Source organism: Lepisosteus platostomus, chromosome 16 (assembly GCF_059453375.1).
Source record: "Lepisosteus platostomus isolate fLepPlt1 chromosome 16, fLepPlt1.hap1, whole genome shotgun sequence".
Classification (NCBI taxonomy): domain Eukaryota; kingdom Metazoa; phylum Chordata; class Actinopteri; order Semionotiformes; family Lepisosteidae; genus Lepisosteus; species Lepisosteus platostomus.
In genome coordinates, this window is record NC_142626.1 from 12,151,987 (window position 1) to 12,169,108 (window position 17,122).

General features: G+C 37.4%; 1 protein-coding gene across 2 annotated transcripts in view; it reads right to left on the reverse strand.

Moving 5' to 3' along the window:
* Nucleotides 1-14,366, reverse strand: part of LOC148646883 (interferon-induced protein 44-like) — a 49,423-nt gene extending 35,057 nt beyond the window's left edge. The window contains exons 1-4 of one of the 2 annotated variants that reach the window (XM_088608984.1): nt 13,197-14,366; nt 12,251-12,273; nt 10,945-10,971; nt 3,912-3,950 (exon numbers count right to left, since the gene is read on the reverse strand). In XM_088608984.1, the coding sequence (XP_088465110.1) occupies nt 3,912-3,950; nt 10,945-10,969 (64 nt within the window). In that variant the 5' untranslated portion in view covers nt 10,970-10,971; nt 12,251-12,273; nt 13,197-14,366. Of the gene's footprint in view, nt 1-3,911; nt 3,951-10,944; nt 10,972-12,250; nt 12,753-13,196 lie in introns of those variants that run through there. The other variant, XM_088608983.1, reaches the window with a different exon arrangement.
* Between the last annotated feature and the right edge of the window lie 2,756 nt (nt 14,367-17,122).

Below are 17,122 nucleotides of genomic sequence, written 5' to 3' on the forward strand. Positions count from 1 at the left end.
GAAGGAATCTTCTCCTGTTCACCACTAGAGGGCCATTAACACTACCAAAGCAGCCCTCTAAATTGTTTTTTCCTCCAAGATTGTCACCTGAGAATGTGTCTCTTTAGCACCTGGGCTTCTGATCAAGAGCTCTATATTAAATTCTCACGCATCTCCCCTTCATTCATCCCAGGACCATGCTGTCAGCTACACAGCTGAGGTGACCTTTTTTCTTCTCTAAAAACCTCAGAGAATGATTCTATTTTTTTTTCCTCAAGGCTAAACGCGGACCAGTTCAAAGCTTTATCCCTCTCCGAATGTCCCCACAAAGAAGACTTATTTGATGGACTACACCATGACAGAATACTCTCAGATGCTTCATTTGTCATGATTTAGAACATCTGGCCTTTGACTGTCCGAATCAGCCAGATCCCAGGCAGGTAGATTTAGAAGACGGAAGAAAATCCAACTGCCCTGTAGCCTCTACTCACAAAAATTAAAGTAAAAGGGAAAACCATTGATGCCCTACTGGACTCCGGTAACTTGGGTACCCAGAGGGACAGTTCTTAAAAAAGAAATTGGAATTCATCCATATCCATGTAGATACCAAAATATATCCCACCACTGGTATTAACTTGAACACCTCTCAAGGTAAATATCGTGCTACCGTGGGTGTGGCCAAACAACTTCTCTATCCCATATTATTAGGAAGAGAGTCCAGAATTCCATCATCCAGACACCAATAAGAACACCCATTGATTAAGATAAGATCTTTATTGGCCATATACAATTTCTTGTATTAGAAATGTGTCTTTATGCATATCCTAGCTTGCTCTACATGAGACACACAGACGGGGAGAGAGAAGCTTGAGGACAGAGCGCAGGGTCGGCTATTTATATGGCACCCCTGGAGCAGCTGGGGTTAAGGGCTTTGCTCAGGAGCCATACAGAGTAGGATTAATCTGCCGGCCGCGGGATTCAAACTGGCAACCTTCCAGCCACAGGTGTAGATCCTTAGCCACAGAGTCACTGCTCTGCCCCAGATTGATTTGCTTCGAGGATATGGTGAATGACACCACGAAATGCCATAGGGATAAGAAGAAGCCATGGAGACCCAGAGGGAACCAAGAGAAAAAGAAGCAACAGAATCTAAAATAGATGTAGATTTATTGAATATAGAATTAACAGATCTAAAAGTGAGTGATCGCTGAGGTCAGTTTAAAACAGGGCAACTGGAAGAAGGTCATCTGAAACATGCATGTGTCACGTGAAAAAGATTGAGGGATTTCTGTGTGATCCTAACCAAACCCTTTCCTCTTCTTATTTTGTGGTGAGAGATTATCTGCTTTATTAGGTCCAAAAGGGAGAATGCAAAGAGATAGAACAGCTGCTTGTGCCACAGCCTTATCAAAGAACACTCCTCAATCTTGCACACAGCATTCTCCTGGGAGGTCTTCTTGAGGTGAAGAAAACAGCTGAAAGTCTCCTCAAAGGTTTCTTTTGGCCCAGAATAAGTAAGGCGATAAAACAGTACTTCCAGTAGTGTCCTGAGTGCCAAAGGACAGCACCTCAGCCTTATTATAAAAGCCCCCTTGGTCCCATGCAATAATAGAAACATCTTTTGAGCGTATAGAGATGGATCTCTTATAAAATCTGCTAAGGGATACCAATATATATTAGTGACAGTGGATAATGCTACACTATATCCTGAGGGAATTCCTTTAAGGGTAGCCAGTGCAGAGAACATTGCTAGAGAACTCATTCAGTTCTCCTCTAAAGTAGGAATACCCCCAGGAAATCCTAACAGACCAGGGTACTCCCTGTATGTCCAACATTATGAGAGAGTTAAGTAAACTATTTGGTATTCATCAAATTGGAAACTCAGTTTATCATCCACAAACAGATGGCTTGGAAGAGCGATTTAATAAGACACTAAGAAGCATGTTAAGGAAGACTATGCACAGGGATGGATAAAATTGGGATCAGCTTTTACCCTATTTAATGTTTGCGATATGGGAAGCTCCCTAAGCTTCTATGGGATTTTCCCCTTTTGAATTATTATATTCTGGAAGACCCGGAGAATAATTGGATCTAGTGAAAGAAACATGGGAACAACAATCTTGTACATGTGGAACAAATGAGGGAGAGGATGAAGGCAGATTTAGAGAAAGCACAGGCATAACAAACCCAAATTTATAACCAAGGGGTCACACTAAGGGAATTTCATCCAGGGGAAAACTTTCTTGTGGCTTTGTGGTGGGAATCTGACAGTAAAAGTTGGGTCCTGTTAATTATAAAATTAAAATTAAAAAAGAAGCCAATTTCAAATCTATTACATTAATTTGTTGAAGGAATGGCATGGGACAGAATCCTCACCAGTCCAGTTTGTCCTTGATCCTCTAGAAGAAGGCACTGATCCAGTAGCCAAGGGAGACTAACAGTAGCTCAAAACCAGAGACAAGACTTGCAGGAGTTCCTGTCCCAGAATAAAGATGTATTTTCCAGAATACCAGGAAGGAAACCACTTTATTCAACATCACATTGTTAAAGTAGCCAGGTAGATCGTGAAGAATCCTGCGCGGAGTAGTGTAACCGCGTTCTAATGCCGTAAGCCTGAAACCAGTCCAAAAGTTCAAAACCGAAGGGAAACACAAAACAAAGTCATAAACCAGGGAGCCAGAAAAATGAAGAGTACCAATACCAATAAAGCAAAACCAAAACAGCAAGCCGACAAGCGTAATCCAAGAATCAAGGCCTGAGGAGAAAAGCAATCCGTAAGACAGGGGAAACGAGACCAAACGAGACGAAGAGAAGTGTTGAGTACTAGGAGAGAACTTCCAAAAATACTGAGCAAAGGGTGAATGACTAAGGTTTCCTAAAATAGAGAAATGCAGAGAATGTGAGGATCGAACGAAACAGGTGAGTGGTCAGGTACTTTGAAAAAGTCTGCGCCTTCTTAAAGCGGCAGTATGAGAAGCTGGAAACATAACACACATCATCACGGAACCAGGGAAAAATGTATAGTCTCCCCTTACCGCATTCCCAAAGCAATAAGAAAGATTATTAAGAGAAGGTGGAGCAAATGTTAGCAATGGTAGTTTCATAGTGAGTGGGCCTAACCAATTGTATTTGGTTCCAAAGCCAGACAGAACAATTAGGTTTTACTATAACTTTCAAAAATGAAATGAAATCTCAGTGTTCGATGCTTATCCCATGCCGCGAATAGATGAGCTTATTTAACGGGTGGGCAATGTGCAGTATAGCACATTATTACAGTATATAGACTATAGATAAAAATGTACTGATGAACATGGCAGCAGGAGGTTGACTCTGGGCTTTGGGATTGGTTCCATTGGAGTAACTGTTTAAGCAGTATGGGTGGAGGTTTTATAGGTAGGGAGGGTAGCTGGAGGGTGTAGAAACAAGGTGTACTATTCCACTGAGAATGAAGTGTTATTAAGGATTTCTAATAATCTGTGTGCCTTGACCAAGCAGTCTGGTGCCTCTCTCTTAGGTTTTCAGAACACCATGAAACCCAATGCTATTTCCTTTTCCTCACTTTAGTTATATGGGCTGTGTAAGGGGGTGGGTATGATGTGCACACAATTGTTTGATCAAACTCATTCCGAGACAATCCCACTCACGGAAACAATCCAAGCAACCTTTTATATGATCTCTGATAAAAGAGCAACATATCACAGGGATAGTATAAACTGTTTTTTGTTTTTTTTTAAATAAATTTCCACTTAAGTGACAAGCCTGTCTTTCACTTCATACTGTAGGATAAGTGCATTACTTTTTAAAGTAATGGTTAACTCCATGGTGAAACAAGTAATTGTTAAAAGTAGACAAAAAGAAATACAATTTTGGCCTGCTGAGCCACCTTTTGTCTCATATTTGTTTGTAGATTATGTATGAAATACGAACCTTACCTGGATTTGGCGGTGGTGTTGGGAGGGAATGATGCTTTTCTGTATTAAAAAACAATTATGTGTGTTAAATTCAGTTAGGATTGGTTTCATGAAACAATACTACTTTTAAAATTAACTGGGTCTGAATGCTTCCAGGTACAGTAACTCCCCAGACTCTTGTTTTACTGCCAAACAGTTTCTGAAGAGCAGTGGTATGAAACATTTTGTACCAAACAGGTTGATGTTCATGTAAAAAGCACAGAGGTTTTATGATCAGCAGCACAAGGCCAGACAAACAGAATTACCCACATGTTCCAGGTTGAGAGCCATAGCATCTGTCAAGGAATTGTCTACAGTGTGTATTGCAGTTAACATCCTGGTGATATTGTAAAACGCCTTCCATGGAGCAATGGTTAAAAGTCCAGAACTATACCTGATTGCATCTCAGCCAGTCAACAACTTGTGATGTGGTATCTTAAAAGATGGAACCTATCCAATGACAGGGTTCTCTAAAGCTCCCTCCATCTCACCTGGCAAATTGACAGTCGTGTATTCTGTTTTTCTTACAGAAGATTCCAAAACTGTTCTTGGCAAAATACGAAGGACATCTCAACCTAAAACTATTCAAGCTGCTATTGTGTAAAATGACGAGTGCATAAATGTGTTGTAAAAGGTTGTGGTTTCTGGTTTCTAAATTGAGCATAGGATTTTATGCTACAAGACCTCTGTTCCTTTCTTTTATATTATATTATGTTCGATTGCTTCCTAAAAAGTACTCTCACAATTTACCATCAGAATTTTTATTACAGTAAATTAAAACCCCTGTTCACTACAATGGTGTAAAGAGGTTAGTTTCACAGAGGGCTCAGAGAAACTGGCCCGTTCAATCTAGCTTATCCTCCTGGAAAAGCCTGTTGAGAGTTGGGCTGCAAGGCACAGGGGTTAAGAAGATGAAAATGGCACTTTTGTTCCTCCTTTTTTGCAAACAAACTGACCTTTCTGTGCCCTACATGCATTAATGCCCAAATCCAAGCTATGGTCCAGGACCTTTGTTTCAATATATTAGAGAAATTGGTCCAGCACTGTTATCCTTGTGTCCCAGAGAAATGGAAAATATTACAGCTCTGAATGGTAGGCCAAGGAATGCAATGTAGCTGTGGGATATATTTCAATTAAGTCAGTTCAGTTTGGAAATCAACCTAAGAAACACAGCTAGTTTTACACAAGGTCAGCTTGAATTTCAGAGAGGAAAAAGATCAACTTTTAACCTCCTTAGGTCCTACAGCCTCAGGGCAAATGCCATTGCTAATTGCAGGCCAAAGAGAATAAAAGCCTCTTTCATGTCCTTGAAATATTCCTAAATTCCTGAAGTCCAGGAACTCTGCTTGTGTTTCAGGGAATCTGAAGTTTCTTAGGGCACTGTGAAGTCCATGGTACAGATGCAGCCATTCAAAATGCGCGGGCGATACCGCATTATTTTCCGGTACGCTGTACGCAGTCTACCGCGAGTTACCGGTAAATACCGCAAGTTACCGGTAAATACCGCTAGCAAAATAATAGTATCCGGAATTTCCGCAAGGTGGAGCTAATAAAGCTCAATCTCTCATGTTTGAGCTGTAGCCATCAAAGTCTTTAACGAAGATATTACTAATAGTATTAATAATAAATGACCTTGGATCAAGCTGTAAACTCAAAGTATTGCCCTGGTCCACATTATTTTTTTCATTGACCGTCTTTGTAAAAGTAACACCACAGCATTTTGCAATCACGCATTTTTTTCCAATCATGCAAAGTACAGTATTTTTTGAGACTCGATTCACCATGCCTTTCACATGCTCATAAAAGAGATTGATTTAGGAACATAAACATATTTCCGTATGCAAACTGTACTGTATACAGTATGTATATGTATATTTAATGTCTTAACTGTGCCCGTTTAAGTATTGAATATTTATATGGAATTTTACCACTGAAGGGAAATCTTAGTGCCTGAGCATAAAAAGAATAGGAGCATACTGCAACGCGTGTGAAGGCCATAAACGATATTAATTTTGGAACATAAACATACAGTATATGGCTGGTCTCGGTACTTTAAAGAAAACATACACGGAACATGGTTTCATTATGACCAGAATTGGTCTTGAGATATTTTTAACTTGATTTACAGTATTTTAGAGGTATGTCTTGACACCGATACTACGTAAATACTGCTCACGTACTGTATATGTTTCTAGGTTTATATTATGCATTTCATACAGTCAAATTAATTTTGAGCAACTGATAAGAAGCGCGAAACGGTATGCCCAGGGTGTTTTAGTTTCGTTTTGTGCGGGGACTGCTTTAACTATATCGCCGTGGATTGATTAGAGATATCAAGTACATACAAGTCATTTTTTAAATGTTGTAGTTCGTCTTGTAAAAATGTTACGAGAACATCATCTGTCAACAATTACACAGGTTCTGTTTCCATATTGCCGATTTTGGTTACGTAATATTATTTTCTAATTTCACATTGTGAATATATGATTTGGGCAAACAGAGCCGCAAAGAAGTACATTATGGGTTGTTGTTTTTTTTTGCAGTTTTATCTAGAACAAGCGATGCTTAAACCTTTGTCTGGTTCTTGTGAAACTATCCAAACGACAGTTACCTACAGTAGGAGTTGACTTCAGTGATGTCACTGATGGGATGTTTCTAAAAATCCATCCTCTGTAAAACGTCTTCTCTAGTTGTCCTGCATATGTATTCGCTAATGAAGCTGTGTGTTCTGAGCCTGGTTCTCTACATTTCTGTATGAACCAGCTTAGAGGGCTAAAGACAGCTAAATGACTATTTTTTAACAAACATTTCTTTGAAAAAATGAAACGTTTCCCTTGGTCAGAGATTAAATAAAACCTCACTCGCACCAAACAAATTTATATTTCTAAATATCACAACATGATCGAATTTAAGTCTTTTTAATAACAATGAATAGTCACCTATGCGTTACAAAATAAACATTTATATTGATTTGAATCGCGTTTTGATTTAAATCGTAAACGCGTGTTTAAATATATGTGTTTAAAGCCGATATACTGTATAAAAGCGCTGAATCTTATGGAATGTGTTCCGCCGGGGATTCAAAAAATTTATTTTTTTTAATCGCGTATCTAAGGAAAATTGCAGTATAACTTTGTTCATGCACAAACAGTGGCATGTTACATTATAATTTAGGTGTCTCCTCTTGCCAGAAAGCTCTAAATTGCATTTTGAGTGCGGTTTTTGACTTTTTCTAAATTGCAACCCATAAATAAAGCTGATACAGTTTAGACTTACTGTATTCTAAACTGTATTACAACAGCACATTGGACAGTGCAACGTAAATTGCAAAAATGCACTTGGAATCTGTCCAAGCCCTACTACGAAAATTATTTAAACTGCAACACTTATCATTCATCTTTAAATAAACTTTATTTTATATAGCATTTTAAGCAAATAGGTAATTAGATTGCTCATAAACCTAATCGCTTTTTCTACATAAACACAGCGTGATTGCTCTCTGAAAATGCTTTTCCTTTATATTTAGGCTCAGATTTCAACTATAGATCGTATTATTATAAACTTTCTTGGAAAAATGTCTTTTATGTAAACCATGTTTGCTATTAATTCATTTAGGGCTAAAATATGTTCATTGTCTTCCAATCGAGTCGAGTTGACATTGGAAGCTTGCCACGCCCGGACTGTTACACCAACGCATTAGCATGTTAAAGCGATTTCATTGAAGAGCCTAGCTACTAGTTAACACTGTACTTCCTACTTTGAAAATACCTGTGAAACCGGTTTAATTCGTCACAGCCAGCACTCCGGCAGAGAGGGGGTTGTACTCGTTAATGTCCGATGACATACAAGTGGAAAGATTACAGATTTTAATCGTCTTTTTTCTGAACCAGGGAAAATCTAATCATGTTTCTCTATAACAATAATAAAAAAAAACTTTATTTTACATATCACCTTTAAAAGTGGCATCTCAAAACAATACAGTAGATGTAAACCACAGATTACAAGGTAAATACCCAGACAAACGCAAACGCGTTTTTAATAAAATGCTTTCATTCATTCAACAGAGAGAGGGAGCGTAAAACCTGGGTGTAACAGCTGTTCCTTTTTCTGATCACTCGCTCTCTGAGATACATGGGAATCCAGGCTTTTTTTATCAACGCTTTCTTTTCCCTATACCAGATCTTATGGAACCACTTCAGAAGGGTGTCAGCCAGTCAGATTCCAGGAATCGGTACTTTAAAGGAAAAATACACACCGGTATTCCATTTCTCCCTAAACATTTTAAGCATCGAAGTATTTAACTAACATGTGAAATAGCGTGTGAAAAAGTGGTAGTTTTAAGCTTTTCTGCTAATATAATATGGAATCGCGTATCTAAAGAATTTAATAACGATATGATTATATTCGTGTACTGCGACAGGGCTGTGTAGGGCTGTTTCGCCTCTCTCTTCATGCGACTGTACCAGGAAGAGGATTTCTTTCTATTTGAAACGTGTATTTTAAAAGTTTAAGAAGTAAAAACCTTACAGCGTACACAGATTTCTAAACTGATCAGGATCGTTATCTTTGTCTTATGCATAATAATGTTCACCGCTCTGTCCAGCAAATTAATAATAAACTTTATTTTATATAGCGTTTTAAACGAATAAGTAATTAGATTGCTCATAAACCTAATCACTTGCTTTTTCTTTTTATTTAGGCTCAGATTTCAACTATAGATCGTATTATTAATAACCATAATAACAACCAACCAACAAAAACAACCATATAAACATAATACCAACCAAAAACATAGATAACGACCACAATACAAAATCAAATATATCAAACCATTATACTCTCGCAAATTCCTTCAATTATCATAATCCCGCCCCTTATGCAAAACCAAACCCTCCTCCCATCCCAGTTTATCCTCTTTATCATAAACAAAATCCACCTCAATTTTCAACATAAAGCATTACACAAAATCAATACCTCAACACTCCATACTCAACAACGATAATTCACAAACAGCCAGAACATGTAACTCCACATTCCCAAACAGACCTTATTTCCATAGCCCCGCCCCTTATGCAAAACCAACATCCCTCCCCTGTTCTCTCTCTCCCCTGGCGTTTGTAATCGTTTTTATTTTCAAATAAATTTTAGCAAAGTCATGTATTTTAAAAATCTTAAGATTTTTATATTTATGTCTTTATTTAGTGGTTTCATTAGTGACAAAGGCTAAACTTTCTTGGAAAAATGTCTTTTATGTAAACCATGTTTGCTATTAATTCATTCAGGGCTAAAATATGTTCATTGTCTTCAAATGAAAGAAGGGTTCCTTTCACCGTGAACGGGTTGAAATTAGAATCTTGCCACGCCCGGACTGTTACACCAACGTATTAGCATGTTAAAGCGATTTCATTGAGGAGCCTAGCCTTTCTTAACTAGCACTGTACTTACTGGGTTTTTGAGGGGGGAGGTGTCTTTCGCTGTGAAACCAGTTCAGAAAAAAGACGATTAAATTTAATAAACGATTAAGGGTATTTACCTTGTAATCTGTGGTTTACATCTACTGTATTGTTTTGAGATGCCACTTTTAAAGGTGATATGTAAAATAAAGTTTTTTATTATTGTTATAGAGAAAAATGATCAGATTTTCCCTGGTTCAGAAAAAAGACGATTAAAATCTGTAATCTTTGCACTTGTACAGTATGTCATTGGAAAATACAATCAGTTTCTGCTTTGTGTAAGGATGGTTTCAAAAAGTAATCTAAGTGGTGAGAAAGCTGTGCTCCTCAAAGCGCTTTACAGGATAAAAACAATAACAACAATAGTGGCTGGGCAAACAATTTTTTTATAGAAATACAAAATGAGATACTGTATAATGATGTGCATGAACAAAGTTATACTGCTATTTTCCTTAGATACGCGATTAAAAAAAATAAATTTTTTGAATCCCCAGCGGAACACATTCCATAAGAATCAGCGCTTTTATATATCGCCTTTAAACACATATATTTAAACACGCGTTTACGATTTAAATCAAAACGCGATTCAAAACAATATAATTGTTTATTTTGTAACGCATAGGTGACTATTCATTGTTATTAAAAAGACTTCAATTTGATCATGTTGTGATATTTAGAAATATAAATTTGTTTGGTGCGAGTGAGGTTTTATTTAATCTCTGACCAAGGGAAACGTTTCATTTTTTCAAAGAAATGTTTGTTAAAAAATAAAGTCATAGTTCCATGGGATTCGATCACAGACCGTGTGACATGGGAGTCAGGAACCTAACCCAGTCACATGCAGAGTGCTGAAAAAGCACTACAGAAACATTATCGACAGACAATGTACAGCGTGTACTATTCTTGTGTTGCGGTACATGAATATAATTATATCGTTATTAATTTCGTTAGATACACGATTCCATATTATATTCCCTTTTAATCAAATTCTAAAAGTATGCTTGTTGACTCCGGTATCTCTTTAGTTAAAGACTTCGATGCTTAAAATGTTTAGGGAGAAATGGAATACTGGTGTGTATTTTTTCTTTAAAGTACCAAGACCAGCCATATACTGTATGTTTATGTTCCAAAATTAATATCGTTTATGGCCTTCACACGCGTTACAGTATGCTCCTATTCTTTTTATGCTCAGCTACTAAGATTTCCCTTCAGTGGTAAAATTCAATATATACAACGGGCACAGCAAAGACGTTTACTGTAAGTCTTTCTACGACAGACCAACGGACCACGAGTGCCCCTGTCGGTCAACCAATCACTTACCGCGGAACCGAGCGTCATCTTGCGTCACAATGCGCGACGCCACCTGCGGTACGTGTCTGTAACGCGCACTTTGAATGGCTGCATCTGTAGTAGTTAATGCCATTCCCTTTTCCTCATTTTAGTCACACTGTCTAAACTCAGGGAACAAGTAATGGTTAACTCAACAATGAAAAATAAAATGTAGAAACAATATTTTTCAGCTACCTTTTGTTTGTAGATTATGTATGAAAGATTAATCTTACCTCGTTTTGATTCAGAACTGCCCATTTCTGTATGGAAATAGAATTATGCATGTTACATTCAATCAGCATCAATTTTGTGACATTTATTATAATCCATGTGTCCAAGTGTGTTAAGATTTCACATCACTGTAACTTGAGTGTTGTCTGGTTGTTTTGAGGGAGTTAGAAGAGCATAAGTTGGAATAACATATTAGGAAATTTGGATAAACACTGGTGTCTAATTAAATAAAGCTATAATACTCAAAGAATATCCTCATATTTCTACAGTATATTCATCAAAAACTTATATTTTCTAACATACTAATATATACAAGAACTTAAATGTTTTATTATATATGTAGATAATAAGGGAGAGTAACATAAGTTTACTGTTTACTGCATACATGTCAATACTTATACTGTACCATTTAATCATTGTAATAATGTAATTCAGTAATTTCATGACATGTACCTCAGGAATTGATTTGGGACCCCCTGCTATTCCTCATTTACCTGTTCCCACTTGGCTAACTATTAAGATTACATAAAAAGGTCTAAATTATCATTTCTATGCTGATGATGCTCAAATCTGCGTTATACTAATGGTTATACTGGTGTTGATGAGTGGCAAAAGTTTATTGTCATTATACTCATATACATATACAGGTATATGGTATAACGAAATGCTATATAGCTAGCTCTCAGATGATAAGTAGTACAAAATAACAACAATACATTTGTATAATAAAAGAAAGACCGAGACAACAGGCAGTGTGCAAAACAACACCAGGCAATGTGCAAAACAACAAAAGGTAACAGGTAATGTGCAAAACAACATCAGATGTGCAAAAATATACACCAACAGAATAATTAAAGGATAGAACAATGATGGGGAGTGTTTTGACATGGAGGTAGAGGTAGATTTCAATATGTGTTTGAGTTTTTGGTAAGAAAGAAGGCACTGTGAGGTTCAGACCGTAGGTGAGAGAGGCTGATATATGAGAGTCAGATATACAGTACAGTGCCTAAAATGTATTCACTCCCATGGAACTTTTCACACATTATTGTGTTACAGCATGGAACCATGATGTATTTAACTAAGAAAAGTAATTAAAAATAAAAAAGTAAAGAATTTAATGCATCTAATATTAAATTATTATCTAGTAATCTAGACCTGCTTTAAAAAGGTATATCTGTTATTCTGTTGTTACAATGCAAAACAGTTTAAGTACAGCATTGATGCAGATGTTTACATAAAATACATTCATGTATATGTTAATGTTTACATTTGTTTATAAATTTATGGATAAAAAAATATTTTTCTTACCAGTTTCAAAGAAAGGCTCTGGTCTGGTCAGCCAAAAAAAAAGATAGTGATTTAAACCTTGGCTTCAAGTCACATATATTTATAGAAAACACAGAGAACCAATCAGGAGATGACTGATAAACATGAAACTTTTATTTTCACTTTCAGTATTGATTATCATTTCAAGATGTTTAATCATTAATCATTAAGGGCACTGTTCCTCGTGTCACACTTTCATCACAATCACTGGCTTTGGAGAAGCTTTCATCACTTGGATATGTTCGGGATTAAAGTTGTGCTTAATGACATATTTCATACAGCTTACAGTATGTGAAACAACAATAACAGCAATTTTCACTTTCTTAAACTCTTTCAATGTTCCTAACATTTCTACACGTTGGTGTCTATATAATTACTTGACAGGACAGGGCTCACCCACAAATGGTTTCATGCACATATTGTTATATGCTAGTTATACCAATGTGGATTAAGACCTAACTATTTAACATTCTCTAATGCATATGTGATATCAGTAAACAATGAGGGCACACACTTAATTGAGACTACCTAGTAAGTGTCTTCACAGCCTGTAGATCACGAACGACTGGAGTGCTTGGCGGTTGATCTCAAGAATGTTTTGTGAAAAATCTATTTACTTTTTTCAATAGCCCAATCATCCATTCAATTCATTCTATGCATATAATCTCATACATTTTACTGCCCTTGTGTGTGTTTAACCCTTGTCGAGTAGGTTGTAAAAGTCTCTGTTACCTGGTTGCTGGCTGATGGAGCTGTGTAAATAAAAAAAGTGTGTTACTTTCAAATGCACCCTACATCTGCTACAGTGCATAAGGAGCGAAACAGTCTGGCCATGATAAATTCACCAACAGTTTGATAAGTTTGTTGCCTATTTGATAGTTGTTGTTTTTGAGCAAAAATGAGTGAAGCATAAAGAACGGAAACTTACCATTACCACAGGGAATGGGAGCATGATTATTTTTTTGTACATTTGCATTCAAAGTTTGTGTGTCTAATCTGCAATGCTAGCGTCTACACGAAAGAAAGGGAAACATAGAACAACATTTCAAAACTCCACACAAAATGTATGATGTGGACTTTCCTGCTAAAAGTGAGTTACGGAAAAGAAAAGTGGAAGAGTTAAAATCTCAACTAGCAGCACAGGAGTTGGTTTCCACAAGGTCCAATACAAGAGTGAAAAGCGGAAATCATTGCATCGCTCTGTGATAAACACAAAAAGTAATTCAGTGATGGAGAGGTCATAAAAGAAGCATGTGCTGAGGCAGCTGACTTGCTGTTTGGAGATTAAAAGAAAAATGAAATCTCAGCTGCCATCAAGGACATTCAATTGTGAAGAAATACCGTAACAAGGCGATGTGAAGCAATGGTGAAAGAGCACCGGCGATGGCTGGCCTCACCAGTGGATTCATTGCACTCTGCAAACAGTGAAACTTTTCTGGATTTTATTCATTATCACTGCATAATTCATCAGCAAGCATTGTGTGGGAAGATTTTATGAGAGACATAATGGACATTGTGATGTCCACCTGGAGGAGGCAGACGCAGACCACATAGACTTGTTGCTGCACACTGACATGCAATGTCTCAGCAGAGGTAAATTTTTGATGAGGTTCAGAGAACTGTTTCTCAAGTCGTCTAAACATGCTGGCCTGAATGAGCTGAATGTTGAGCTGCAGGGACAAAATAAAAATGCCATCGACATAATCAACAGTGTCAACACGTTCAATAGAAAATTACAAGTGCTCTCCAGTAAGCAACAGTGCCAAGACCTGTGTTACACTAATCATATGCATTCAGAGCTTGAGCATCAGGGCAAAGATACAGCACAGCTTGACAGCACGTTACATTGAACAAGTTCAGGAGCTCTCATCCGAGTTCCACACACATTTCACTGACATTTCTGGAGCCTGTTGCCTCACACATGTGCTTCCCATTATGCCCAGATTTAGATGTGGATGATATAGCCTCTCAAAGTGGGATCACTCTTTCACCTCGACACAACAGCAGTGGAGAAGTAGATTCTCACTCTGCAAAATGCCAGTTAGATGAAAGCCAGGGCAACTACTGAGATGAAGAGGGAGTTCTGGGAGCTGCTGTTGGAGGAGAAATATCTCAACATAAGAAGATGTGCCTTTTACTTGTCTGCCTTTTTGAAATCACCTTATTTGTGTGAGTCTGCATTCTCTCACATTAAAATTATTAAATCAAAGTACAGATCTACTATGACAGATGAACACCTTCTGGTCTGCCTGAGATTTGAATCCAGCTGCTACTGCCCTGACTATGAAAAACTGGCAGTTGCTTCTTAGTGCCAATGATCACATTAAAGTATGACATTCTTTGTCCTAAAATGGGGAACATGTTCACTGTAGCATTAGTCACTTGCTTTTATTTGCTGTCATTTTAGTGATGGGTATCATTATTGTACTGATGTGCCCACAGTCTGTTTTTCCCATATCAGAGCTCCAAATTCACACAGGTAGATCATACTGGACTGGAATTAAAAAGTAGATCTTACATTAAAAAAGGTTGGGCACCCAGGGTCTTCACTATGTCTAGAGAGGTATGCAAGCTGAAGAGCCCCCAGTGAGGCTGTGATGTTGTTTAGTGCAGTTTTCTGCAGTTACTCACCAGTCAGAAATATCTTGCCAAGACAAACCTGGCCTTAGAGGTTAGTGGTAGTGGGATAGGAGAAGAAATTTGGTGCTGACAGTCCCTGACCTCTTATAAGGAATGCCTGAATCTTACAGCCAATGCACCAAGCAGAGACTTGCAAAATTTAGACACAAATACTGTATATGTTTTTGTTATATATTTTTCAGAGAAAGAAATATTTTAATACCCAAAAAAGACAATGTGGTCCTCACAATTTGTCATTGGATTTAGAGAAATGAGTGTCTTCTGGAGGGCTTTTTGTGGTCTAGAAAATAACATTACATCCTTAAAGAGCTGTGTCAACTAATTGAGAAATCCAGTGACATGATTCAAATGCTGCAATCGTTTCTCTCTCTTTGGAAAACTGTCAACTAATGATGTTATTATGGAATTATAGTATTTGTTCTATTCTTTGTTGAATTAACTTTTTAATTATATATCTCCTCGTATATGAAAATGTGTTTTTCCTTAAAAGATTTTTAAAACATCTTTTAGTTATTAATGATATTTAATTAATTTGAAATAAATTACTGTATGACTGTTGTGAATTACTGTACATTACGCTTATGTCAACTCTATTATCCTCATGTCCACAATTATACTTATAAATTTGTCATCTTTTAAATTATATGTATATATTTAATGATCTGTTTATTGTATATCACTGAGAAGCAGTATTATCTTATTTGTACAACAAGGATTTTTGTGATTTCATATTTTACATACAGATTTTTATAGATCTATGCAAATAGACATACACCTTGGTCAGATGGTATATTTTAAGGCTACACTTGAAAAGAATTAAAGATGTCGTGTCTCGTAGAATCTGAGGAAGGTAATTTCCCAAAACTGGAGCAGCGACTGAAAAGGCACGGTCACCACAAGTCAGTACTTTAGCCCCGGGTACAGTGAGTAGAGGACCAGCCTCAACTGAACAGAGCCTTCAGGGGGAATGTAAACATGGAGGAGTTCAGAGATGTAATGATGGAGCCAGGTTGTTTACAGCCTTGAAAGTAAGTCAGTAACAAGATCTTATGTTGAATATGTGATTTTATAGGCTACCTATGGAGATAATTACATGTTGGAGTGATATGATGACAGGGTCTGGTGTGAGCTAGTAGTCTTGCAGCAGAACTGTTAACATATTGCAACTTGTTGAGAAGAGAGTTAGGGATCTCCTAGAGTCAAGAGTTGGAGAAATCGAGCCCTGAATTTATAAATGCATGAATCAAGTACTTAGCATTGGACACTGATTTAAAAAATGCCTAATATAGGCAATATTTGTAAGGTGGAAGAAATATCATAGCGGCTACTTCTGAATAAAGTATTCAAATGCTAACAAAGTCCAGTTGTATTTTGATCCATTGATCAGGCATGCATGATACGCTTGTTTGCTAGCAGTTCACAAAGTGGTGCTGCAGGCTGACTTAGGGCAGAATTCTGTCTACGTATGGGCTTACTCTCTGTCTCAGCACTTGGAACAAAGTTTCAAGTCCTGCACCCAGTCCGCAGCACTGGCAGTCACGTGATTGAGTCTGAGTTGAACACAAAAGTGGATGGAGGAGAGCAAATCTGAGCTGTGTGCAGTGCCTTTTAACTGGGGGAAATATGGCTGGTAATTGGTCTACAGGTTGCCAGGCATATGCTGTTACCATGCCCAGCAGGTTCCTGATTTGTTGGTCAACTTGATAAAAGACTGACCATAACCTCTGACTCTAGAACCATAATAAGATGTTTTTAGGGTTCGAGTAGACATTTACTGTAGGTGCCAGAAGTAGGCTATCTATTATGATAGTTCAGTTGGGTAGCTGCATCAGCATGCGTAGTCTGCAAAGGAACAGGTAATAGGTTTATTCCATGCTGAAAGGAGAAGAGAGAAAATACAATGTTTTGGCTATGAATCCTTCTTCAGATGTGAGTTACAGACCAGACAAGATAGTTATCTGTGAAGATGGCTTCACAGCCAAAATGTTGTGTTTTCTCTTCTCTGTTCAACATGGAATAAAACGTATTACTTGTTCCTTTGCAATCCATTATGATGACTGGTTACCTCCCAATCTTGGGAGCTGTCCTTATCAGGAGGACTACATTCCTAAGTCAGTAAGCATGTGAATAGTTTATCTGTGGCTGGACAAGTGATGAGAGAGAGGGCCCCACTGGGAAAGCAGAGCAACACTTAATTCTGTCTTATTACTAAGC